Source organism: Oryctolagus cuniculus, chromosome 13 (assembly GCF_051225735.1).
Source record: "Oryctolagus cuniculus isolate XC-2025 breed Fujian yellow rabbit chromosome 13, ASM5122573v1, whole genome shotgun sequence".
NCBI lineage: Eukaryota > Metazoa > Chordata > Mammalia > Lagomorpha > Leporidae > Oryctolagus > Oryctolagus cuniculus.
The window spans coordinates 77947930-77975050 of NC_142879.1; the positions used below are offsets into that span (position 1 = coordinate 77947930).

Below are 27121 nucleotides of genomic sequence, written 5' to 3' on the forward strand. Positions count from 1 at the left end.
ATTTATAACAATAAACTTCCCATTTAGCACTGCTTTTACTACATCCCATATATTTTGGTATGCTGTGTTTTTGTTCTTTATCTCAAGGTATTTTCTAATTTTCTTTGAGATGTCCTCTCTTTCATCCCATTTGTTAATTGTTTAAAGATTGTGTTGCTTAATTTCCATGTTTTTATGGATTGTCTAGTTTTTCTTCTGCCATTGATTTTATCTCACTGTGATTGAAAGAGATACTTTATGTAATTTCAGTCTTAAAATTAGTTTGTTTTGTGGTGTAACTTGTGGCATATTCCATATGTACGCCACAAGATGGTACATTCTGCTGCTGTTAGATGGAGTTGTCTGCGTACATCTATTAGGTCTCATTAATCTACAGTATTGTTCAAGTCCTCTTATTTCATTATTCAACCTCTGAGTGGATCTTCCTCCCAGTATTGAAATTGGGATATGGAAATCTCCTATTATCATTGTGTTTCTGTGTATTTCTCCCTTCAGTTCTGTCCTTGTTTACATTATGTATTTAATAGCTCTGATGGGTACATATAGATTAATAATTATTATTTGTATTTAGTGAGTTGATTATTATTCTAAACTGTCATTCTTTGTCTCTCGTAACAGTTTCTGACTTGAAGTTCATTCCACCTTATGTGTAGACACAGTTTTCATTATTTTCTCCTTGTTGAAATTCTGTCATTAGTGTCTTGATGTTTCAGATAGAGAGACTGAAGCAGTAGCTTTTCCCTAATTGGTGTTAGAACCAGAACTAAGACTTAGTGCTCCTTATTTCTTTTTTTTTAACTTTTATTTAATAAATATAAATTTCGAAAGTGCAACTTTTGGATTACAGTGGTTTTCCCCCTATAACCTCCCTCCCACCCACAAACCATCTCATCTCCTACTCCCTCTCCCATCCCATTCTTCATTAAGATTCATTTTTAATTATCTTTATATACAGAAGATCAACTTAGTATATACTAAGTAAAGATTTCGACAGATAGCAGTGCTCCTCATTTCTAACCAAACGTTGTATAACATTTATTCCTGATTTGCTCAGCTTTTGAATTCTGAGCTAATCTTTCTAAATGTCATTGCCTGCCTGTTGTTTGTTTGTTTGTTTGTTTTTAATTACATAGTTCATTCCTTGGAAAAAGTTATATCATCGATACCTAATGAATGAGGAGCAAGCTGTCAGCAAAGTGGATGGCATCCTGTTGAACTGTGGCATAGAAAAGGAGTCAGACTTGTGTGTACTGAACCTCATACGGTAAGTTTCTTTTTTCCTGTGAGGAAGTGTTTTGGAAATCCCTTCTCATATATCAGTACTTATGGCCACCTATCTTATGGCCTCGGCTGTGGATGTTTTGCAGGTACACAGCTACTACTAAATGCTCCCCAAGTGTGGATCCTGAGGGGGCGCTGTGGAGTCTGCGGGACCATCCTCTCCGTCCTGAGGCAGAGGCCTGTGTGCGCCAACACCTGCCTGACCTCTACGTGGCTGCTGGGGTATGCTATAAAGGATCGTGGGGGAAAGTAGAAGGTTTTTCATTGGAAGAAAGCATGTTGGTGATTAGATTTTTGTTAAGGATTTATTTTTTTATTTGAAAGTCAGAGTTACACAGAGAGCGAAGGAGAGGCAGAGAGAGAGAGAGAAGTTTTCCATCCACTGGTTCACTCCCCAATTGGTTGCAACAGCTGGAGCTGAGCCAGTCCGAAGCCAGGAGTCAGGAGTTTCTTCTGGGTCACCCATGTGGGTCAGGGGTCCAAGGCCTTGGACCATCTTCCACTGCTTTCCCAGGCCATAGCAGAGAGCTGGATCAGAAGTAGAGCAGCCATGTCTCGAACAGGCACCCATATGGGATGCCAGCACTGCAGGCAGCGGCTTAACCCGCTACACCATAGCGCCAGCCCCATGGTGATTAGATTTGACTAAAGGTTATATATATTTTTTTTTATCTCTTCCCTCTCTTATTCCCACTCTTATACTTACCAGCGATTACTTTTCAGTTAAGTTTCAACACTTGAGAATAACTGTGTATTGATTACAGTATTCAACCAAAAGTGTTAAGTAGAACAAACAAACAAAATACTAAGAGGGATAGCGTATTAAGTTGTTCATCAACAGTCAGGGCAAGGGCTGATCAAGTCACCGTTTCTCATAGTGTTCATTTCACTTTAACAGGTTTCCTTTTTGGTGCTCAGTTAGTTGTCACCGATAAGGGAGAACATACGATATTTGTCCCTTTGGGACTGGCTTATTTCACTCAGCATAATGTTTTCCAAATTCCTAACAGGGATCACTTTTCACTTAAAATATTTGTTTTCAAAAATCTTCAGTCTCTGAGTGCTTTGATGTATTAACCTTGTCATTGGGCCAATGCCATGGCTCACTTGGCTAATCCTCCACCTGTGGCGCCGGCATCCCATATAGGCGCCAGGTTCTAGTCCTGATTGCTCCTCTTCCAGTCCAGCTCTCTGCTGTGGCCCGGAAGGGCAGAGGAGGATGGCCTAAGTGCTTGGGCCCCTGCACCTGCATGGGAGACCGGGAAGAAGCACCTGGCACCTGGCTCCTGGCTTCGGATTGGCGCAGCACCAGCCATGGCAGCCATTTGGGGAGTGAACCAACAGAAGGAAGACCTTTCTCTCTGTCTCTCTCTCTCTCTCACTGTCTAACTCTATCTGTCAAATAATAAAAAAAAAATCTTGTCATTGTTCCTACTGGAGAAATAAAAGGCCTTATAATGATAGATTTCAATTTGGAGAGAGTTTTTAAAAATATTTCCTCGATTTTCTCATTCTGTTAAGGAATCTGCTCTGAAATATTCCTGAAACATTCTTGAAACATGGTCATCTAGCCTTTGAACACTTGGAATAATAGGATTTTTTTTTTTTTTTAAGATTTGTTTATTTGAAAGGCACAGTGACAGAGAGAGAGGAAAGAAGGAAAGACAGACAGAGAGAAATCTTCCATCTGCTGCCTCACTCCCCAAATGACCACAATGTCCAGAAGCCCAGAACTCCTTCCAGGTCTCGTGTGAGTTGGCAGGGACTCAAGCACTTGGACCATTGTCTGTTATTCCTCAGGCACATTAGCAGGGAGTTGGATCAAAAGCAGAGCAGTCAGGACTTGAATCAGCACTCTGATATAAGATCTTGGTGTCACAGGCAGTGGCTTAACCCATTGTGCCACAATGCTAGCCCCAAGATTTATTCACAAGACAGCTCATTCTTTTTTTTTTTTGAGAGGCAGAGTTAGACAGTGAGAGAGAGAGAGAGAGACAGAGAGAAAGGTCTTCCTTCCATTGGTTCACCCCCCAAATGGCCACTATGGCCGACGTGCTGCACCAATCCGAAGCCAGGAGCCAGGTGCTTCCTTCTGGTCTCCCTATGCGGGTGCGGGGCTCAAGTGTACTTGGGCCATCCTCCACTGCCTTCCTGGGCCACAGCAGAGAGCTGGACTGGAAGAGGAGCAACTGGGACAGAACTGGCGCCCCAACCAGGACAAGAACCCGGCGTACCAGTGCTACAGGAGGAGGATTAGCCTAGTGAGCCGTGGTGCCGGCCAAGACAGCTCATTCTTTACAACCTTTGTTTGTTTAAAAAGGACAGAGAAAATCAGGGTCCTGCTGTAGACACACAGTGAGATAATATGAAGCTGGAAATAGCCTTCAGTTTCCTGAATCTCAATCCTGTTGCTCCTTGACCAGATCAGGGGTTCTCAGATTTTCTCTCTCTCTCTTTATCTCCCACACACACACTTTACCTTTCAAATAAAGAAATAAATAACTCTTAAAACTTGAAGAAATAACATGTGGCGGGCATTTGGCTCAGCAGTTAGAGTTTCGGCATAGGGTGCTCCCAAATCATGCCATGATGCCTGGGTTCAGTTCCTGACTCTTCTCTGATTCCAGCTTTCTGCAAAGGCATGCAACCTCCACCGGTATTCTGCTTGTGATAGAAGGTTGGAAACCCAGGCATCTGCATTTTTTCTCTCTGTCTTAAATGAAATGATTGCTGATGCTGGTAGAATGGGTTTTCTTTAACAGTGTAGTTTTACTGGGAGGTGCATGGGATTATCCTTTTTTGAAATGTATTCCCTAATAGGTGGAATTGTGATGATATAGACATAATGATATGTGTTAGTGAACCTTTACTTAGACATTACCAAATGGAGCATACTGTCTTCACAAAACAAGGTAAAATTTCAATATTTAATATTACCTAATAACTACTCAATAATAAAATAAATAGTAAATTGGCATCATCGTGCTGGAGAATTGCTGGTCTTGATTTCCTCCCTGAAGACCACTCCCAGGTAGTCGCTCACTAGCTGGTTGCCCTCTTTGTACTCTGTTGAGCACTTGTAGACCTGAGAGCTCATGGTGCCTGGAGAGGAATGGTGGGCAGCGGAGATGGAACTCATGTTTTGAGAGGTCCATCTCTGTGCGAGGTTCTTTGTTAGATGCTATATAAATGTTATGTAGATAAAGAAAAACTCAGATCTCAACTCTCAAGAGTGCTGATGAGAAGCAATCTAAAGTAAAACAAAAGGTTCTGTGTTTCCCACAGTTCAGGGAGTTTATAGATGGCACCCAAACCCCAGACGTGGCTTTCCTCGCCGATTCTCTGAATTGTATTGATCGCAGCCTGTGTCTGGTCTCTCCTCCCCTCTGTGCACCTCACTCTACAGGGAGTCAATGTCTGGGCTCTGGTGGCAGCTGTCGTGCTCCTGTCCAGCAGTGTGAATGACATCCAGAAACTGCTCTTCTGCCTCAGGAGACCCAGTTCTACAGTGACCATGCCAGACATCACTGAGACCTTGTACTGCATAGCTGTGCTGCTGTATGCCATGAGGGAGAAGGGGATTAACATCAGCAATAGGTAATGCCTTGCAAGGAAAAGAGGAGTCCCTGATAAAGTGAGAAGGTCCTGTACTTGGTTCCAGCTCCAGCCCAGCTGCTTAGCACTGGTTCTTACTGCTTCTTGGCTATGTTTGGTTTTTAAGGTCACAGCTCATGATGCTCACGATGCTCATGATGGCTAAAGAGCATGTCCTGATTTCTTTCTCCCTTTGACATGATACACAGAAATATCATACCTTTCCTAGAACTATGTTCTCTAAGAATGCTTTTGTCAGCTGCATATATATTTAAATCAATTTCTTCCCATTTTTTTCTATAATGGTAATGTTTTCTTTTTAAGTTTTTGTTTTGTTTTTGAGAATCAGGGGGAGAGAGAGAGAGAAAGTGAGAGCTAGAGAGAGCAAGTGTGCAGTCCTGAGAACAAATTCCCTTCTGCTGGTTCATTCTCCAAATGCCTGCCATGGCACCCAGATGAGGCCAAAGCCAGAACCAAGAACTCAGTACAGATCTCCCACATGGGTAACAGGAACCCAATCACTTGAGCCATCACCAGTATCTCCTGGAGTCTTCATTAGGCATAAGCTGGAGTCAGAAGTCAGAACCTGGTATCAAACTCAGGTACTCTGATGTGGAACAAGGGCCTCTTAACCAAAATCTTAACCACTAGGCTAATGCTTGCCCCAAATGGTGGTATTTTGTTTTTAGAAATGGTAAGGAGTTTACATATACATATATCTGAAGAAAAATAAGGTACAGATTGTGACTTGAATTTGAAACTGTCTGTATCTGCTTTTTTTTTTTTTTCTGTTAGAATCCACTACAACATTTTCTATTGCCTGTATCTTCAGGAAAATTCCTGTGCTCAGGCCACAAGAGGTAAAGAGGAGCCATCTGTTTTGCCAGGGTATGTATATTTAAAGGTACAGGTATGCATTTTGTCTTTCTCATACTTAGCTAGTGGAGCTGTTTTATTTTACTGTAATTGTATTGATGTGTAATTGATATTATGGAAAATTCATCCATTTTAAGATTATATAGTACCGAATGATTTTTAGTAAAATTTCCTGAGTTGTGCAACTACCATCATAATCTAGTTTCAGAGCATTTTTTATCCTCTTAAGTGGAGGGTTTTTGGGGCAACTTTCATTAATCCAAGTTTGTTTGGTTTTTGGGCAGTTCCTCCTCCCAGCTTTTCAATTACATTTTCTTTTCTACTTTTTTTTTTTTCTCATGATTATAGCAAGAAAACAACCATCCAACTTACACATGAACAACAACTGATTCTGAATCATAAGATGGAACCTCTCCAGGTGGTAAAAATCATGGCCTTTGCAGGTAAGGGAGCTTGCATCAGGTTCCTGGAATACAGCATCAGTTCATGATACTAACTTTTTGCCTTTTATCACTATGTTCCCTTCCTGCTTCCAACCCCAGCATCATTTTTTTCTTTTCTTTTTTTTTAAGATTATTTATTTGAAAGAGCTACAGAGAGAGACTGATCTCCCATCTGCTGGTTTACTCCACAGATGGCCACAACAGCTAGGGCAGGACCAGGCTGAAGCAGGGAGCTAGAAGCTTCCTCTAGGTCTCCCACATGAGTGCGGGGGCCCAACCGCTTGGACCATCCTCTGCTGCTTTCTCAGGCGTGCTAGCAGGTAGCTGGATCAGAAGTGGAGCGGCTGGGGCTCAAACCAGTGTCCATATAGGTTGCTGGTATCCCAGGCAGCAGCTGTACCCACTACACCACAGTGCCGATCCCCCTGCTCCTTGACCAGAGCATCTTTACTGTGACCTGTTATCAACCTACTTCAACCAAATCATCTCAAAAGCATTGGAATTCTTGTTTAGACAAATAGTTCATAGGAATTAGTTTGTGGGGTAGAAACCAGTGGGATTAGTTAATCCTGTCTATCATTTATCATCGTATATACTCACATATTGCTTTTTAGAGATGAGTCATATTAATCACCTTCTCAGATGATTCTAGTTGCCACCTAAGAAGAGTGATGTTTTGGGGGCCCTCCCTCCTTTGGCTCCAAGTTACTTTCCTAAATGTGTTGTTTGCTATTTTCCTATCTCAGTCAGCTATGCTGCTCTACTTACAGTCTCCTAAAGTACTTGGCTGTTCTTCTGTCTGAACCTTTGCTCATGCTGTTTTCTCTAACTGGAACCCTTTCCTGCTTCTTTTCTGCCTAAATATCCCACTAACAACAATCATTTCTTGTCTGCAATGTGCCTGGATAATCCTAACAGCATCCGATAAGGTTAATTACGTGTACGTATTTTATAGATTAAAGAAATTGAAATTCAAAGACTGGCTTGATTTTACATAAGCAAGTCAGCAGTAGAGCCAGAATTTGACACTGGATCTGTGTGTCAAAATATATACCTTTTTGTCTTCATGTCTTTCCAGTCTCATGATTTTCTTCACAACTAGATTGTGATGTGTATTTTAAAATTCACTCATAGTGCTTCGCATACAGCTGAATATATAGTAGATGCTCAATAGATATGTGATAAATGGGGCAAGCGTTTGGCCATTAGCTGATAAGCCAGTTAAGACTTCTGAACTCCATGTATGAGTGCCTGGCAGCAATACCTGCCTCAGGCTCTTGACTCCAGCCTCCTGCTTATGCAGACTCTGACAGGCGTTGGTGATGACTGAAGTGATTGGATGCCTGTCACCTACGTGGGAGACCTTGATTGAGTTCCTAACTCCTGGCCTTGACCACAGCCGGGGGTTGTTGTGGGCATCTGGGAGTGAAACAGTAGATGAGAGGTTTCTGTCAACCAATCAGTCTGTCTCTTTCTCTCTGTATCTCTCAAAAAATAAATGAATAAATACTTGTTAAATCAATGACAGACTAAATAATGGAATAATTGCATAATAGAGAGGTAGGGCCGACAGGAGACTTTCGAATGGATCACAAGAGTCTTGAATCTTACGTGTATGCTTTAGGAGCATAAGTGACTGCTAGGCCTTCAATAGCCATAATTTTCTGAATTCCTCTTTCTGAGGCCTTGATGATTGTCCTTGTCCTCATACATCCTACAAGTAAATGTTACCAATGTGTTGCTGAGGAGCAGACTGAAGCTCAGTGAGCTCAGGTGACTTGCTGTTTATTACTTAGCTAGAATCTGCAGAGCCAGGATCCTAGCCTGCTCCAGTCTGGCTTAGAGTCTGCTGATCCTTTTTTGACAGTAATGAAAAGTTTGTTCCTGCCAGGGCAGGATAAGCCTGGGCAAGACCTGGTTGGAAAATTCGTTGCCTGGTCAGAGGGTTACATCTTCTTCTCACGGCTTTCCTAGGCACGGGGAAGACCTCTACCCTTGTCAAGTATGCAGAGAAGTGGTCTGAGAGCAAGTTTCTCTATGTGACATTCAACAAGAGCATTGCAAAACAAGCTGAACTTGTCTTCCCCAGCAATGTCATCTGCAAAACCTTTCATTCCATGGCCTACGGACACGTTGGACGGAAGTGAGCATTACTAATGCTGGCATCTTTGTCATATCTTACTGTTTTTCACGTGATCTTTATGATTGCATATGAACCTACGTCATGACATTAAGAAAATGTAATGCTGTTATCTCCCTTTATAGGCCAGAGATAAATACAGGTTTAATGACTGATACTTTTATCTTACAAAAATATATTACTCACCAATGATAATATCTTGCTGAAGGGCATTCTCAGTTCTCTGTAATTGAGGCACAAAAAGTTGAAATGACTTGTTTGCAGTTTGAGGTGTCAAAAATCTTGATTAGTTTTAGGCTTTCCTCGGAGAGCTGGTCAGGGGCCCTCAGCAGAAGTCTGCTTGCCGCAGGTTTCCCAGATGTGGAGTTTTAAAGGCACATTGAGTACCCCCTTGGGGGGCCTCTTGGAGCCTGGACCCACACATTGGAATAGTAGTATTCGCTGTGAGCTGACTGACCTTCTGGACTATTGTATGTGAATTCCTAAAAGCCTATTGTCAGCCATTTTTAGTCAAGTGTGGACCTTTCAGAACTTCTCTGGCATTTAAAAACTTCTGTCTCGTGTGTGTGCGTGTGTGTGTGTGTGGTCCTTAGAGCTACCTTGTGGTGTCGTTGGAGGGAATGGAGGAAATACTGAATACCACAGTGACTTGAAAGTCAAATACTGTTTATTTGGTGTGTACATTGCAGATACCAGTTGAAGAAGAAGTTGAATCTATTCAAGTTAACACCCTTCATGGTCAATTCTGTTCTTGCTGAAGGGAAAGGGGGATTCATAAGGGCCAAGCTAGTGTGTAAGACTTTAGAAAACTTCTTTGCCTCGGCTGATGAAGAGCTGACCATCGATCATGTGCCTATTTGGTGTAAGAACAGCCAAGGACAAAGAGTCATGGTGGAACAGAGTGAGAAACTGGTGAGTACTCCAGTAGTATAGTGTGTTTTCTGTCTTTCTGTCCTCAGAACTCTGTAGGGAGTTGCCAACGGAGGGTGAGACTGTAGCCCCGTAGTGATCCCCGTGGATCATGTAGCATTCTCTCCAATGAAGTACACTCTTAGACCTCTCACTTCATTCTGTGACGGATAAGATACATCATTGACTTGCTCACGACTTATTAGAGCTTGTTGTTGAATCATCTCGTCCTGAAACCTGATCTTTCGTGGTGACTGGGAATCTTTTCTAATTTCTTGTTTCTTTGTGTTTGTGTTTTGGCTATTGGTTCTGCATAGATTTCGCTAGTAGAAAAGTCTATTATTTTTATCACAACTTTACAGTCATTTCTTTTGATGAATTACGTACCAGTAATAAATCTACAAAGATAGCTCATCAGCTGTTGTGACTCTGTGCAGTGCTCTGTCATGGACTTGGTACTTCCCCCTCATTTTTCTTGGCATCAAGACCCTCCACAATATTTAAAGGCTGTCAGGAAGCCTTAGGAGGTTCAGGAGGTGCCTGCTGTGACCATTCTATGATGATCTTTTACTGAGATTGCTGTATGTGGAAATGAAAGTGTAATTTCAGAGTTCTGTCTTTTCCAAAGTGTTAAATTGCAAGTTACCATTATCTCTTGCTTTCCAGAATGGTGTCCTTGAAGCAAGCCGACTGTGGGACAACATGCAGAAGCTAGGGGAATGCAAAGAGGAGGCTTACCAAATGACTCATGATGGTAGGCCATTTTCCAGACATTTTCTATCTGTTAAATGTAGCTGTTTGTTTTTCAAGTTATGACTCACTACTCCCTTCTTCTAGGCTATCTGAAACTCTGGCAGCTGAGCAAGCCTTTGCTTGCCTCTTTTGACGCCATCTTTGTGGATGAGGCCCAGGACTGTACCCCAGGTGATAAACTATTCAGGACATCAGTAGTCTCAAATACATAGAAACAGCATCATGATTATGTAAGAGGACATATGTGTGAAATAAGTTGATCATTATTATTTGTGATAAAGAAGAAGAGCAAATGATACTTAGTCATTCAGAAATCCTTTTTTATTTGACTTGATTTCAACAGTTGTCCTTTCTCTACACCTAGAGCAGGTTTATTTCCTCCATGTGTTTTACTTAAATTTTTCTTAAAATACTGACTGAATGTAGCTCATGAGCTGATAAGGACCTTAGACTCATTCTGAATGGAAAAAGAATTCATAGTGAAAATTTCATGTTGTGGACTTCTCAAGTGGCGATACGTTTTAGAAATGTGACTTTCTATGTCACTTTTGGATAACAATGTGAGAGAACACAGTTTGCCTCTTTTTTTACTTGCCTGTATATCTTCTTATAATGAGTAATTCATCCAGGACTGAAAACAATCTGCATCCCTAGGCACAGAAACGGTTTCTTTTGTCTATTTCTTTTTAAAGATTTATTTATTTTATTTGAAAGAGTTACACAGAGAGTGAAGGAGAGGCATAGAGAGAGAGAAAGAGAGAGGTCTTCCATCTGCCGGTTTACTCATGCAATGGTCAGAGCTGTGCTGATTCAAAGCCAGGAGCTTCTTCCAGATCTCCCACCAGCTGCAGGGGCCCAAGGACTTGGGCCATCTTCCACTGCTTTCCCTGGCCATAGCACAGAGCTGGATTGGAAGTGGAGCAGCCATTACTCAAACCGGCGCTCATATGGGATGCCGGCACTGCAGGTGGTGGCTTTACCCGCTGTGCCACAGCACTGGCCCCTCTTTTGTCCATTTTAAAATTATTTATATTGGCCGGCGCCGCGGCTCAATAGGCTAATCCTCTGCCTCGTGGTGCTGGCACACCAGGTTCTAGTCCTGGTCAGGGTGCCAGATTCTGTCCCGGTTGCCCCTCTTCCAGGCCAGCTCTCTGCTGTGGCCCAGGAGTGCAGTGGAGGATGGCTCAAGTACTTGGGCCCTGCACCCCATGGGAGACCAGGAGAAGCACCTGGCTCCTGCCTTCGGATCAGCGCGGTGCGCCAGCCGCGGCGGCCATTGGAGGGTGAACCAACGGCAAAGGAAGACCTTTCTTTCTGTCTCTCTCTCTCACTGTCCACTCTGCCTGTCAAAAAAAAAATTATTTCTTTTGAATGAGTGTGTCTGTGCTGCAGAAGAAGGCAGCTTTGCTGTCGAGCATGTCCTGGCTTAGTTTTGTGAAAGCATTCTCACCCTTTTCTTTCTTAAACAGAGTTTCTTTTTGCTTCACGGATTGGACTCCTTCATACTTACTCAACTTTCCCTCTTATTGGTCGCAGCTATCATGAATATAGTTTTGTCTCAGCCATGTGGGAAGATCTTTGTAGGTGACCCCCACCAGCAGATCTATACATTCCGTGGTGCAGTCAATGCTCTGTTCACAGTCCCCCACACTCATGTCTTCTATCTCACACAGGTAAGAGCGCTTTCTCTGAGTCCTCACACGTATGTGTATAAGGAAGCATTTGATTTTCCCTCCTGGTTTTTTTATGTGCCAGACACTGTACATGACATTAAGCCAGATCACTGAATGTAGCAAATCCATGTTCATAAATAGTGGTTCTCTATGTGCCAGACACTGTACATGACATTAAGCCAGATCACTGAATGTAGCAAATCCATGTTCATAAATAGTGGTTCTCAATGAGTGGTTGTAAGGGCGTCTGCAAAGTCAAAACTTTCATCATAGGTATTTGCCCTTTTGTGCTCCATTGACATTTGCACTGTTGGTGTGAAGCAGTGATAGGTGAAACTGCTGGCATCTACCATGGATCGAGGTATTGGCACCAAACTAGACTAGCAGTTGTCATATTCTGTCAGCACATTCAGGGTAAAAAAAAATAATAATAATGATCTGGAAACTCACTCAAGACTGCCCTTGATGAAGCGCACAAAAGCGTAATATTTGTTGACAGTTTCGTATCTGTCTTTCAATATTCTGTGTGTTGAAGTGAGAAGGATACCCAGAGTACTTCTGCTGCAGATGGAAGCTTGGGGACTGTATGAAGAGGAACACTGTTGCAATTGAGTTGTGAGCTGAACTGGCAGCTTTTTCTTACACTTTCTTTTACTTAAACAAACACTAACAGATCAACTCTAATTATTCAGACTAAGTATTTGACATTTTCTCAAAGATGATTGAAATGAGCTGTGTGACTTTCAGGAAAACGACTAACAGTGTCTGCTGCCAAAGATAAAATTGTTGCCTTTCGAGTGAAATTAGAAGTCAGAGAAAACTTGTACGAGCCACAGTGAGCATGACAACTCCTGGGTCCTTGAGTGGGTAAAAACATGATAAACATCTCTTCCCTTTTTACCTACACACCTGCGAGAGGCTACATTTTCTTCATGAACTTCAGCCAAGATAGTGTACCCAACAGACTGAGCGTATGTGTAAACATGAGAAGCCAGCTGTCCTCTGTTGAGCCAAGAATTAGAAATTTGCAGAAAGTGTCATCCAGTGCCACTCTACTGCATAAATTGTTCTGCTTTGAAAAATATTCCAAAAACATGTTTCTTGCTATCATGTTATAGGCTTATGACTGTTTTTAAATGAATTCAAGTTTCTAATATGTCAGATATAGACAGAGCTTCTGCAAAGAAAGGCTCTTTGGAAGCCTCAGTAATTTTTAAAAATGTGAAGGGTCCTGAGGCCAGAGCTTTGTGAACTGCAGCTTTTAAGAAACTCATTTCTTGTTGGAGAATGTGAGATGTGTCACTTGTATTCGAGTGAAATCATGCTGTTATGTTACTGAAATGTTCTGTAGACTCCCATGACTCCATGTAGTTTATTCCCTGTCCTTTGTGGTGATTTCTGGTGGGATCAGCTCGGAGTAGTTACATTTTTTTAATAGACAGTATGTTATTTTAGAACATTATTATAAACCAAAGTCCATAATTCATTCAAATTTCCTTTTTAAGTAATGTCTTTTGCTACTCCAGGATCCCATTCAGGATACCACATTATACATAGTCATGTCTCCTTAGGCTCCTTGGTTTGTTTGTATTCTTGAAAGAGGGAGAGCGCAGTGTATCTTCCATCTATTGGTTTACTCCCAAAATGTCACCAACAGCCAGGCTAGAGCAGGCCAAAGCCAGGAGCCTGGAACTCCATCCTGGTCTCCCGTGTCAATGGCAGTGCCCCAAGCACATGAACCATCATCCACTGCCACCTAGGATGCGTTGGCAGGAAACTGCATTGGAAGCAGAAGAGCTGGGACTCAGAGCCACAGTCTTGTATGTCATGGGGGCATCCTAAGAGGCACCTTAACCTACTGTACCACAACGCCCATCCTCACCTTAGTCTCTTCTTGGCTGTGAAAGACTTTCCTTGTTTTGATGACCTGAATTGTGGGTTTTTGTTTTTTGTTTAAGATTTATTTTATTTATTTGAAAGGCAGAGTTACAGAGAGAGAGAGAGATCTTCCATCCACTGGTTCACTCCCCAAATGGCTGCAGCAGCTTGAACTAGACTGGTCCAATGCCAGGAGTTTCTTCTGTACCTCCCACGTGGATACAAGAGCCCAAGTTCTTGGGCCATCCTCCAGTGCTTTTCCAGGCACATTACCAGGAAGCTGGACCAGAAGTGAAGCAGCTGGGAATTGAACCATCACCCATATGAGATGCTGGTGTTGCAGGCAGCAGCTTAACTCTCTGCACCAACGCCAACCAGTGAAAACCAGATTTCTAAGAAATACTAGTCTATTGCTGTATTATTACTCTTGTGTAAATCATAACCCAAATTATAAATATTCATTGTTCCATACTGAGGTAAATGATTGAATAAGTAAATAAACCTATCAGAAGACGTCATTTCCTTTCAGAAGAATTCCTTGAGAGCATGTGATGAAACAGTGTTGTACCTCTGTGGTCTTCTTTGTAAAACCCATAACTCTAGTCTAACCATGAGATAATGACATCAGACAAATTACAGTACAGAGGAATACTACAAAATATTTCTCAAAACTGTCCAGGCCAGGGGCCATGTTAATCTGAAAAGTAAAGAGGGGAGACTTCCCGTGCCCTCTGTTAGCTTTTTGTATAATTTAGAGTTTGCTAGATTTGATTTGAAAAAGGTAGATTTGCTTAAAAGTAGTTCGCTGCTGGTATTGGGAAGAATGGAAAATAACAGTTCTTTAGATTGTTCCAGGGTTCTTAAAAGCAAGCTCATCATTTATTTCTGTGTTTATTGCTCTTCTTTTTTTATTTTCTTTTTTGTAAGGGAACGATTTAATAGAAGTGTTTGGGAAAGATTATCTGACAGCAGGAAAGAGAATAAGTGGGAAGAGATGAGGTGAAAAAGCCAAAAAGCTAAGCCATGAAGTTTGAGTTTCTAGGTAAGCTGGTAGCAGGGGTAAGAAAAGATGACATATAGGATGATGAAAGAATTCTCAAGGTTTGGGTTTAGAGGCGAGAGATGACGAAAATAGATTACTCTAGGGTTTCCAGACACAAAACATTTTTTTAAACTTTTATTTAATAAATATAAATTTTCAAAGTACAGCTTTTGGATTACAGTGGCTTTTTCACCCCCATAACTTCCCTCCCATCTCCCGCTCCCTCTCCCATCCCATTCACATCAAGATTCATTTTCAATTCTCTTTATATATAGAAGATCAATTTTGTATATATTAGGTAAAGATTTCAACAGTTTGTACCCACACAGAAACACAAAGTGTAAAGTACTGTTTGAGTACTAGTTATAGCATTAATTTACATTGTATAACACATTAAGGACAGAGGTCCTACATGGGGAGTAAGTGCACAGTGACTCCTGTTGTTGACTTAACAATTGACACTCTTGTTTATGGCGTCAGTGATCACCTGAGGCTCTTGTCATGAGTTGCCAAGGCTATGGAAGCATTTTGAGTTTGCCAACGCCGATCTTATTTAGACAAGGTCATAGTCAAAGTGGAAGTTCTCTCCTCCCTTCAGAGAAAGGTACCTCCTTCTTTGATGGCCCATTCCTTCTGCTGGGATCTCACTCACAGAGATCTTTCATTTAGGTCTTTTTTTTTTTTTTTTTAAATTTGCCAGAGTGTCGAGGAGGTGGCATTGTGGCATATGAAATTAAGACACCACTTGTAACACCGGTGTCCCATGTTGGAGTAGCAGTTTGAGTTTCCACTACTTCTGATCCAGCTTCTGCTAATGTGCCTGGGAAGGCAGGAGATGATGGCCCACGTACTTGGGTTCCTGCTGCCTGCGTGGGAGATTGCAATGGAGTTCCTGGCTCTGGTTTCAGCTTGGCCCAGACCTTGCTGTTGTGGGCATTTAGGGAATAAATCAGTAGATGGAAGATCTGTCTCTCTATCTCTTCCTCTCTTTCTGTCACTCTGAGTTCAAAAGAAAGGTGAGAAGATGGGAGTAAGGAAGAAGGAAGAAAGAAAAGTCAGTAACTTTTTGTAATTACTGATAATAATTATTGCCAAGCTTTTATTTGGATGTAAATGATTTTTCACTAGAGAATTTCCAATCCCCTTTCTATGGAAGGTGAATCAGACCTTGGCAATCATAGAAATGTGCTCCATATGTCAGTATGGCTTGCTAACTCCTTTTGTTGTGTTATTTTCCAACAGAGTTTTAGGTTTGGTGTGGAAATTGCTTATGTGGGAGCTACTATCTTGGATGTCTGTAAGAGAGTAAGGAAAAAGACTTTGGTTGGAGGAAACCATCAAAGTAAGATTTCCCATTTCTTTTTTTGGGACAAAAGTTAACTTTCCCTTTTATTCTGATTCATCACAGAGTTTGTGTTCTCTCCCTAAAGGTGGCATAAGAGGTGATGTCAAAGGGCAAGTGGCCCTATTGTCTCGGACCAATGCCAACGTATTTGATGAAGCTGTACGGGTGACTGAAGAAGTACCTTCAAGGATACATTTAATTGGGGTAAGATTAAATTTCTGTCCAATGTTTCTTGTGCAGAATGTTTGCAGACAAACATTCAATAAAAAGACTCAATTGGGATATAATGCAAGAAAGCATTTGAGTTTTTTACTCTTTTTGTCAGACTACACCATGACCAAAGTCTACCCATGGCCATTCTCATTATGCAAGTGAAGTTTCATGTAAAAGCACACCCAATAAAGATTGAGGATCTTCCACTCTGTAAAAACTGAATACCCTCCTTACCCTTGACTATGCAAATGAGGCTGCTAACTACCTGAAATATTTCTGATTGTGTTGTCCATTAGTATAAGAACAGTTGAACTGACAGCACACTGGGAATCACTGTTTACTCTAAAACACATGAAGTGAAACACCTGGGTTCTAGCTCTGGCTCTGTCACTAACTGTGTGGCTTGGGGCAAGTCACAACTTCTGTGTGCCTCATTCGCTCCATCTCTAAGATAAAAAAACTGACTGTTCTTTAACTGTTCCACAGGGAAGTTAGGAAGATTAAATGACATGTTTAATTTTTAACTGTGAAGCAAAAGTATATGACTAAAATATATTCAATTCATGTATGAAAAAATATGTTTGAGGACCTACTGGGTGCTAGTACAGTAAATGTAGTCAGTGAATCTTAAAAAGGTATAAGATATTTAAAATTTTTTATTTATAAAGATTATATAACTATGTTGTAGAAATTTTAGAAACTAAAAGAAAACAAACACACACACAATCCAAGTATGTCATGTAGTAATTCTCACTTTTGCTAATTATTTTTGTCTTTGTCCTTACAGATGTGTATTTTTGCATAATTGCAGTTATGCTGTACATAGAAATACATGCTATTTTTTACTCAGCACATGAATGTATTTTCTTTCATTGCTACTTTAATAGTTCTGTAATATTTCATCTAATAGACATAGCATAGTTTAGCCATTTTCATTACTGTAAGAGAAGAGTGTTTTGGGGATATCATCCATGCAGGGCATGAAACAAAATGAGTTGTTCTGTTCCCTGCTCTTACATCCGTTGATTGCCTGTTTCATTAAACTTGATCTCACATGTGTTGTGAATTACAAGGTATGCTGTCTTATTTCAGTTCCTGTTGTATGTCAGTGTTTTATCTGTCCCTTCCAAAAAGATAGAAACCCTTTGGGGTATGGGGCCCTTGTCTGTCTGTCTTCAGTGCTGGGCCTGGTGCTTGTGAGTGCTGGAAGCACAACCAGAACCTAGCATGTACTTCTTAGGTAGAACAGGCCTAACCTCCTTTAGAACCATAAAATAATCTGAACCTATAGACAGACATTTTCTAGTTCTTAAAAGAAACAATGGTAAGTATTCATGCTCAACACCTTGTATTCAGATACCATTTATATTTTTTGCAACCATTTTATATTCCTGTAAATTAGACTTAAATTATGCTTGTACTGATGAAACAGCAACATGCAGCTAAGACTAACTTTCATTAAAAAATAATGCAGGAAGTCTTTAAAGTAGCAACCAAGACTTAATAATTATGAGTTTTGGGTTCACCTTATAGCATGGTGCTTTGTACTTGAAGTTTCCTGCTTACTGTCTATGCATTGGGTGCAATTGGAGATGAGTTTCCAAGAAACATCTCATTTCAGAATCCCATCACTGTATTTGTTTTGTAAATCAAGAACAAAAACCAAACCAAAACAAACAAACAAACAAACAAAAAAAAAACCAAAAATCCAACCAAAACACTTTTTCAGGGAATTAAATCATTTGGATTGGACAGAATCATTGATATCTGGATCCTTCTTCAACCAGAGGAAGAACGGAAGAAACGTGAGTACCCACCTGGCCTCGGTGCAGTTGAAGAAAGCACTCAAGCAACAGGGATGGGAAAGGAAAGAACCAATTCTAAGTCAGTGTTCTTTTGTCTTTCCAGAGAAGGGGGTGGCTAGTGTTACTCTTTTCCTAGGAGGAGTGGGATGCCTAAGACCTCCTGTTTTCAGAGATCCTGACAGATTTTTCCAGATCTTTCTCCCAGCATGCTGATTTCTTTCTAATGTTGGTCCCTTAGACCATCATTCCCCACATCTTTCTGTCTTCCCGGGCAACTTCACACGTTGATAATGTCCACGTGGTCCAAAGGATAACCTCTGACATTCCTATAGCACTTTTTTTTTTTTTTTTGCTTTTGACTGCACTGAATCAAATCCCTGTAAAGTAGGTGAGGATCTCAAGCATAGAGTTGTTGATCCTCAGCTGGAGACGAAGAGGCTACTGCACTGACTTGCCCAGGGACACACAGAGTTAGTGATACAGTCAGGACCAGAACCTGGGTCTCCCAACTTCAAGACCATCCACCATCGTGCTGTTGGTTAGGAATGTGCAGCTACTGCCGCCATCAGTTAGTGTGGCCTGCGTCATATTAACCTATATATGTGTTCTCCTTAGGAAACCTCTTCATCAAAGACAGATTTATCAGAAGATGGGTACACAAAGAAGGCTTTAGTGGCTTCAAGAGATACGTGACGGCTGCCGAGGACAAAGAGCTGGAAGCAAAGATTGCAGTAGTTGAAAAGTATAACATCAGGATTCCAGAACTAGTAGAAAGGATAGAAAAATGCCATATAGAAGATTTGGACTTTGCAGGTAAGGAAAAAAAAAATGACTCTTACCTTCTCTGCAGGAGGAGGAACAAATGTGCTCCTGCTGCTTCTGAACATTTTTGTTTATTTTCATCTTATGTGGAAGGTGAGAGGGAAGGAAGGAAGGAGGGGACAAGGGAGGGAGGGGAAAAGTGGGTGTTCTGTCCATTGGTTCACTCTTCAAATGCCCACAACAGCTGGAAATGGACCAAGCTGAAGCCAGCAGCCCAGAACCCAGTCCAGGTCACCCATGCAAGTGGCAGGGATCCAAGTACTTGAGCCATCATCACCTGGTGCAGACTCTCAGGCTGTGCATTAGTAGGAATCTGGATCAGAAGCAGAGTAGCCAGGACTTGAACCACTGAGGCGCTAGTGTGGGTTGCAGATGTCCCAAGCAGCAACTTGACTGCTATGCCACACACCCACCCTATTTCCTGATGTTTCTTACCTGCGTGAATAGTTGTGACCTGCGTGAGCATGTTGTTTAAGAGCTCGTCCTCCCTTTTAAGAGTAAAGTAGGAGCATACACTTTCTCTCCTTCTCTCGTTTCTTCCCCTGTGGTGCTCTCATCTAACTGTGTGCTGTGTTTTTATTCTAGAGTACATTTTGGGCACTGTGCACAAAGCCAAAGGCTTGGAGTTTGATACTGTGCATGTGTTAGATGATTTCGTGAAAGTGCCTTGTGCCAGGCATAATCTTGCCCAGCTACCCCACTTCAGAGTTGGTAAGGAGACTGGTTGCTCTTCGTTTGAGTGTTATGATCAATTAGCACTCAAGGGTTGAGTGAGATGCTTCCTTTAGACTACTTTGATTTTTCTTGGATGCTGTGGCCTCCTGGTAGGTAAAGTCCTAGAAACAAGAAAAAACACCTACTAGTCCTAAACTTTTGATTCTTATACTGTAATCAAAATCAAGCTCCCATGGGGTCCACTTCTCTCAGGCTGCTTATGAGACCGTTACACTTATAGTGGGCCTATTTAACACACATCTACTCTCAGCTTCAAAATTTTCTCCATCAGATATAAAAGCTTTGAAACATGGTTTCCCTGCTAACCAAGGTGTTTTCCTTTAATTAATTCTTCTCATTAAAGAGATCAGAATATCACCAAAGGTGAAATAATAAACACTGTCATTTGTCTGCTTTTTAGCAAAAACTGGCTGTTAACCATGGATTCAAACTTGAGGGTGTAGTATTGTAATGCTGAAAACATAAATACTAAACATCTCTTATTTCTGGTGGATATAGCCATAAAAGGAGGGAGAGCCATAAACAGAGGTGGCCATTGAAAGATACCAGCTGCTTTTGTTTTTTAAAGATTTACATATTTGAAAGTCAAAGTTAAGAGAAAGAGAGAGAGATCTTCCATTGGCTGGTTCACTCCCCAGATGGCCACAAAAGCCAGGGCTGAGCCAGACCAAAGCCAGGAGCTTCATCTGGTTGATGTCTTCTGTTGCCTTCAAACATTTCCAGGTTGGACTAAATCCATGCAGAGAAACAGTGTCAGGAAATGGAAAGAGGGCGGGCTTTAGAGATGACTAGACTTGGGTCCTGCTCTGGGCAGGTCCAGCTCTGGGCCTTTGATTACCTTGGCCTTAATTTGTGCCAATGACATGACCTCTGTAAACCTCACTTTCCCCATTGTGAGCAGAACTGGGATAATGAACATCACTACCTACCTGGCACATCACAGGTATTGAATAACCAATTTGCATATTCCTAGTGTGTGTGTGTGTGTGTGTGTATATATATATATACACTCTATATATATTGCCATAGCAGGACTAAATAAAACTCAGCATGTTGTGCCATTGGTCTGCGAGGTTTTTGTTTTGGGAATTGCCATTTGTAGGGAAATTCTGTATATACAAGCCAGCAAATCTTGAGTGGCTTTTTTTTGGAATGGGTTATGAGTGAGAGGATGTAAACATTTAGATGAGAACATAACTTTTTGTAAGTGGGCTTTTGAGTTTATTTTTTCCCCTTTACTTTTTTTTAAGAGTCATTTTCTGAGGATGAATGGAATTTACTGTATGTTGCAGTAACTCGTGCTAAGAAGCGTCTCATCATGACCAAATCACTGGAAAACATTTTGACTTTGGCTGGGGTAAGAGGCATGAGTAGCGTGAGTTAATCTGCCAGTGTTTGAATTTTGCTGGATTTGAATAAGGGGTCGATCTGTATGCCTGCAAAAGCCTTTGGATCAGAATCGTGGGTTAGAGGCAAAGGCCTTTATGTACAGAGGGTGATTGTGCAACACTAGTGCAAGAAGCGTTCTAACCAAAGAAACAAAGATATGATTCTCTTCTAAATTTTTCCTAATTCAATTTTAAAAGGGTTATTTTTAAAATACCAACTGTATTCATCTGTTTCTTAGTTTTTCTTTTGCTCAGTTAGTTCTCAACACTCCAGGAAGAAAAGAATGTTTTCTGCATCTAAACCTCCTCCCTCCCATTCCCTAGTCTTTCTTTAAAAGACAGCTGCTGCTGTCACTGAGACTTTCCCAAGAATATCCTTGCCAGAGAGGACACACTTAGACCACACTGGTCATTGTCACTGGCTAAGACACAAACATGCAAGTAGGTCAGCAGTTGGCCTCCACTGGTCTCCACCCTCATAAAACCGCCTTCTCTCTACTTCCTTTCCCAACTTTCCTGCCTTTTCTTGAGCTAGAGCAGAGATGATTTATTCTTCTCAATCTTGTTGGAGACTGCAACACAAATAACAGTTACCATCTAGTCCATCTTTCCTAAAAGAAAAATACTTAAGCCTGATATCTAAAACTTAAATGCAGGCCGGCTCACTAGGCTAATCCTCTGCCTTGCGGCGCTGGCACACCGGGTTCTAGTCCCGGTCGGGGCGCCGGATTCTGTCCCGGTTGCCCCTCTTCCAGGCCAGCTCTCTGCTGTGGCCCGGGAGGGCAGTGGAGGATGGCCCAAGTGCTTGGGCCCTGCACCCCATGGGAGACCAGGAGAAGCACCTGGCTCCTGCTATCGGATCAGCGCAGTGCGCCGGCCGCAGCGCGCAGGCCGTGGCGGCCATTGGAGGATGAACCAACGGCAAAGGAAGACCTTTCTCTCTGTCTCTCTCTCTCACTGTCCACTCTGCCTGTCAAAAAAAAAAAAAAAAACTTAAATGCAAAAGTTAATATAGTCTTCCTTAGTTACCTGGGAAACATGCAATTGTGTGTGTAGCAGAGTGATGTATTCAAAGTGCTACATTGTGCTGTTCTGTTAAGCAGATGAGTGTTACATGCTGTAGAGTCAGTACTGATATTAAAGGCTTTGACTTTTAGTGTAGGGTGGGAGTTGGGTGGAGCCATAACTGTTTTAAGTAAATGATATTCAAAGTCTCAGAGTTGTTAAGTGGTACTAAAACAGAAACTTGATACTTGTAATTGATCAAATGTGCCAACCACATTTTGGACACAAATCTATAGACAAATGGGATTTCTTTTCACATCTGTTTGAGGAATACAATTGGTAACTTTAATGGGAGTATTATAAAGCAGTAATCTCATTTTACAACATGGATTAAGTAAGATTTTTGTTTTACTTGTGAAAATTTTGAAACATGAAAAAGTTGAGAAAACAATACATTGAGTGACCATATACAAAGCACCCTATATGTATTTGGAGTACACATCTCCTAAAAAAAAAAAAAAAAAAAAAAAAAAAAAAAAAACACCTTTTTTTTTTCCTGTAACCACAGAGCTGTTTCCATGTTTTACAGAATTTAAAATAATATGTAACTCCTGCTACCCAGTCTCTAATCATATATACATGATTATCTAAAAAATGCCTTTTTACAGTTGGTTTGTTCAAATCAAGATCCAAATCAACATTTAAGTTGTTAGTCTCTTAAGTTAGTTAATTTGGAACAGCCAACACCCCCCCCCCTTTCTTTAATGGTCCTGTCTTATTACAGAAACTGGGTCAAATGCCCTATAAAATGTTCCACATTCTAGATTTGCTTCCTTATGTGGTTATGTAATTATCCTGGATTTCCTGTAATCAGAAGTTAGATGTAGAGGCCGGATTATATCCAAGCTTATCTGTTTTGGCTGGAATGCTCCCTGGAGGGAAGGGCTTTGTTCTTTGTCTGTCATCACATGTTGTCAGGTTGCCTATCACTCTTTTAGTAATGCTAAGATTACTCATCTGTTTTTAAAAAAAGATTTATTTATGTATTTCAAAGTCAGAGTTACACAGAGGGAAAGAGAGGCAGAGAGAGAGAGGTCTTCCATCTACTGGTTCACTCCCCAATTGGCTGCAACAGCCGGAGCTGCGCCAATCCGAAGCCAGGAGCCAGGAGCTTCTCCCAGGTCTCCCATGTGGGTGCAGGGGCCCAAGGACTTGGGCCATCTTCTACTGATATCCCAGGCCATAGCAGAGAGCTGGACTGGAAGTGGAGCAGCCGGGACTTGAACTGGCACCCATATGGGATGCTAGCACCGCAGTCGGTGGCTTTACCCACTACGCCACAGCGCCAGCCCCTATTCATCTTTCTTGTCAATCCATATTCTGAAAGAAAGAAAAATCAAATGTTCATACTGATAATTCCAATCCCAATTATTAATTATTATTAATTAATTATTAATAATTAATTATTGAGCTGGTTTTTGTTAATGTAACATAAATATTTAAAGGAGTTAAAATTGTGATGTAATGAGTATCCACTAAATCTGGAGATGGGACCCCCCAGCCGTCTTCTTTGATACTTGGGTGAACCCTGATGTCATGCCCATTCTCTGTCCTGAGAGTACCTAACTTCCCAACTCTTTACTTCGTAGTGTTTTCCCAAGTGTGTAGCACCAGCAGTTTGTGTACTGAAAATAAGACTTTTTTTTGCATGTGTTATCTTCGTTCTCCTTTTTTTTTTTTAAAGCTACACTGTGTCTATATTGCAGCACCTTTAACCTTTTACATTTGTAACTCGTGAATTTTAGTTATGCAGTCCAGTTCAGTTTTAACACTAAACTTTACTTCTTTTAACTTGAATCTTTCACACTGAAAATCTTGGTTCTTAATAGCATTTGTTACTTACTTATACCATTCTGTGTATTTCAAAATAATACCAGTATCATTGTGAATAGAATACTGAATGAAATGTAAGGTTTCCTAGAGGCTTCATTTCTCCTGAGCATATATTCCACTAATGATGGAAAACTAAAGTAAGATATTCTGAAGTCCCTTGAAATACGTCTGTCTGTCCTCTGGTTTTATCACCAGTGAAACGTACAATCTGAAATGTATGTTTGTTTTCAGTCCTTTCAGGGATGGCTTTGCTGCTTTTCAATTTGATTATCTTTTGAATCTGTAAGACCTGTTTATGTTTCCAAAGTCAAAGCTTTCTAACAAGAGGAATCTTTCATTTCTGTCCCCTTCAAACCATTCTCTGCCCCTACCTTTGGTAGCTATTTTTTTTTTAATTTCTAATTGATTTCTCTTTCAGTGTTTCTTTTTGCAGATATCAACAAATCTGTATGTATTTTCATATTCTCCTTTTTCATGAAAGATAGCATTCTACAAGGGGTCTTCAAAAAGTTCATGGAAAATGTATGTTATGGAAAAACTATGCGTGGATTTGAAAACTGTTTCACTCCAGAATAAACTACTTTTTAAAAAACATACATACCAGGGGATTCCAATTCAATCCCATCAAGGTGGCATGTACCAGTGCCATCTCACTATTCCAAGTGATCAATTTCAGTTCACAATTGATCATAGTGAAAGGACTAAGAGTCAAAGGGAGCACATAAACAAGTCTAGTACCTGCTAACACTAACCGATGGAATAAATAAAGAGGAGAGTGATCCAACATGGGAAGTGAGATACTCAGCAGACTCATAGAATGGCAGATGTCCTAAATAGCACTCTGGCCTCAGAATCAGCCCTAAAGGCATTCGGAGCTGGCTGAAAAGCTCATGAGAGTATTTCAGGCATGGAAAGCCAAGACACTCTGGCAAAAACAAAACAAAACAAAAAAAAACCCTAAATGAAAGATCTCTGTGAGTGAGATCCCAGTGGAAAGAACAGGTCTTCAAAGAAGGAGGTACCTTTCTCTGAAGGGAGGAGAGAACCTCCACTTTGACTATGACCTTGTCTAAATAAGATAAGAGTCAGAGAACTCAAAAGGCTTCCATAGCCTTGGAAACTCATGACTGGAGCATAGGGAGATTACTGATGCCATAAACAGGAGTGTCAATTTGTAAAGTCAACAACAGGAGTCACTGTGCACTTACTTCTCATGTAGGATCTCTGTCCTTAATGTGCTGTACATTGAGATTTAATGCTATAATGAGTAGTCAAACAGTATATTTCGCTTTGTGTTTCTATGGGGGTGCAAACTGTTGAAATTTTTACTCAATGTATACTTAACTGATCTTCTGTAAAAAAAAGAATAAAAAGAAAGAAAGAAATTATCAATTCCCAACTTGACTCTCACTGGGATTAAACATGATGATAGGTCTGATCTGATTTCATCATCATTTAAAAAATCATCTATTATTTTTCACTTTATGTTTCTGTGTGGGAGCAAACTGTTGAAATCTTTACTTAATGTATGCTAAACTGATCTTCTGTATATTAAGAGAACTGAAAATGAATCTTGATGTGAATGGAAGGGGAGAGGGAGTGGGAAAGGGGAGGGTTGCGGGTGGGAGGGACAGTATGGGGGGGGAAGCCATTGTAATCCATAAGCCATATTTTGGAAATTTATATTCATTAAATAAAAGAAAAAAATACTTAATACATTATATACATATAGATACAGATTTTAAGAGAGACATCCCCAAATGCCCACATTGGCAGGGGTAGGCCAGGCCAAAGTCAGAACTTAGTCTGGGTCTCTCATGTGGGTAGCATAGACCCAAGTACTTAAGTCAGCCACCTGCTGCTTTCCAGGGTGTGCAATAGCAGGAAGCTGGTATCCAAAGTGGAGCCTGGACTTGAACCCAGGCACTCTATCATGGGATATGGTTGTCTCCAGTGCTATCTTAACAGCTAAGCCACACACTCACCCCAAAATCAATGACTTCTAATTCCATTTTCCATGAACTTTTTGAAGTATTCTCATAGACCTTTTGAAGACATTTGGAAGCTTATCACTTGTTTACTGCATATATTTGACAGGGAAAATCCATTTCTCCATAGAAGAAAAATAATATAGAATCTAGAGAAACACTTCCCCATTATTGAGACAGGGTGAGGAAACATCTGTCTGCCCACAGGAAGACCCCAAGAAACTGCCTGTTTGTGTGAACAGATGTTTTTAAATCTGAAAGCCCTTGTGCGAGGTAGAGCACTTCTGCTTTTCTTTATCACAGCCTGTGAATACGTTTGGGAAATTCTGCTTCAGAAGTGGTTGAGTCCAGTCTCTGCTCAGAAAGAAGGGCCTAGGGGTATTGAAGACTCTGGGGCATGAGGCCAGGACGATTTAGAGGCTGTGAAAACATGTGAAAAATAGTAGTCATGGTGGTGGTATTTTCTTTTTAATTTACATTTTGAAGACTTATTTATTTCCTTGTTTGACAGAGTAACAGGGAGGGAAGGAAAGGGGGAGAGAGAGAGATCGAGCTCCCATCAGTTGGTTAACTCCCCAAACGGCCACAACAGCCAGGGCTGGACCAGGCTAAAAAGCAGGAACCAGGAACTCCAGCCAGGTCTCCCACACAGGTGGCCAAGACTCAAGTACTTGAGACCTCATCGGCTGCTTCCCAGCCACATTAGCAAGGAGCTGGGTGGGAAGCAGCGTAGCCAGAACTCTAAACGACATCCTGATTTGGGATGCAGGTGTGTTCCACACTGTGACTTACCCTCTGCTCCACAATGCCTGTGACGTTTTAGACATAAAACATGAGCCTTTTTTGTTTTCTGCTCCCTAGAATAAGCCATTGCCCTATAACCAAGAGTCTCCTTTTTCTCTGATCTCCTTAGAGAACATGACTGATGTAATCACCAGAAGCCTTTTTGTTCATCTTTTTTTTTAAGTTTTAAAGAAGTGAAGAAAATCACTGTATTTTTGAAGTGTTAAGCGACACAGTTACTATGTCAGCTGGTTCACTCCCCAAATGCCCACAACATTCAGGAACCAGGAGCTCAAGCCCAGTCTCCTAAATGGGTGGCAGGAACTCAATTATTTGAACCGTGGCCATTGCTTCTTTTTTTTTTTTTATTAGACAGATACAGTTATACTGTGAGAGATAGAGAGAGACAGAGAGAAAGGTCTTCTTTCCGTTGGTTCACCCCCCAAAAGGCCGCTACGGCTGGAGCTATGCCAATCCACAGCCAGGAGCCAGGTGCTTCCTTCTGGTCTCCCATGTGGGTGCAGGGGCCCAAGCACTTAGGCCATCCTCCACTGC

At 41.2% G+C, this 27121-nt stretch overlaps 1 protein-coding gene across 17 annotated transcripts in view; it reads left to right on the forward strand.

Annotated features, from left to right (window-relative positions):
- The window catches only part of LOC100359008 (F-box DNA helicase 1), a 92062-nt gene that overhangs the window by 17113 nt on the left and 47828 nt on the right, over window positions 1-27121 (forward strand). For all 17 annotated transcript variants that reach the window (XR_011381591.2, XR_016219790.1, XR_016219791.1 and 14 more), the window contains 16 exons: window positions 1134-1264; window positions 1368-1503; window positions 4688-4878; window positions 5671-5763; window positions 6100-6194; window positions 8169-8337; window positions 9024-9246; window positions 9910-9997; window positions 10081-10167; window positions 11533-11669; window positions 15832-15931; window positions 16020-16138; window positions 17877-17952; window positions 18568-18765; window positions 19360-19485; window positions 20760-20866. Coding sequence is in view for 14 of the 17 variants with exons in the window: in XM_070055793.2 (XP_069911894.1) it covers window positions 1134-1264; window positions 1368-1503; window positions 4688-4878; window positions 5671-5763; window positions 6100-6194; window positions 8169-8337; window positions 9024-9246; window positions 9910-9997; window positions 10081-10167; window positions 11533-11669; window positions 15832-15931; window positions 16020-16138; window positions 17877-17952; window positions 18568-18765; window positions 19360-19485; window positions 20760-20866 (2076 nt within the window). In the remaining 3 variants the exon portion in view is untranslated. The remainder of the gene's footprint in view (window positions 1-1133; window positions 1265-1367; window positions 1504-4687; window positions 4879-5670; window positions 5764-6099; window positions 6195-8168; window positions 8338-9023; window positions 9247-9909; window positions 9998-10080; window positions 10168-11532; window positions 11670-15831; window positions 15932-16019; window positions 16139-17876; window positions 17953-18567; window positions 18766-19359; window positions 19486-20759; window positions 20867-27121) is intronic.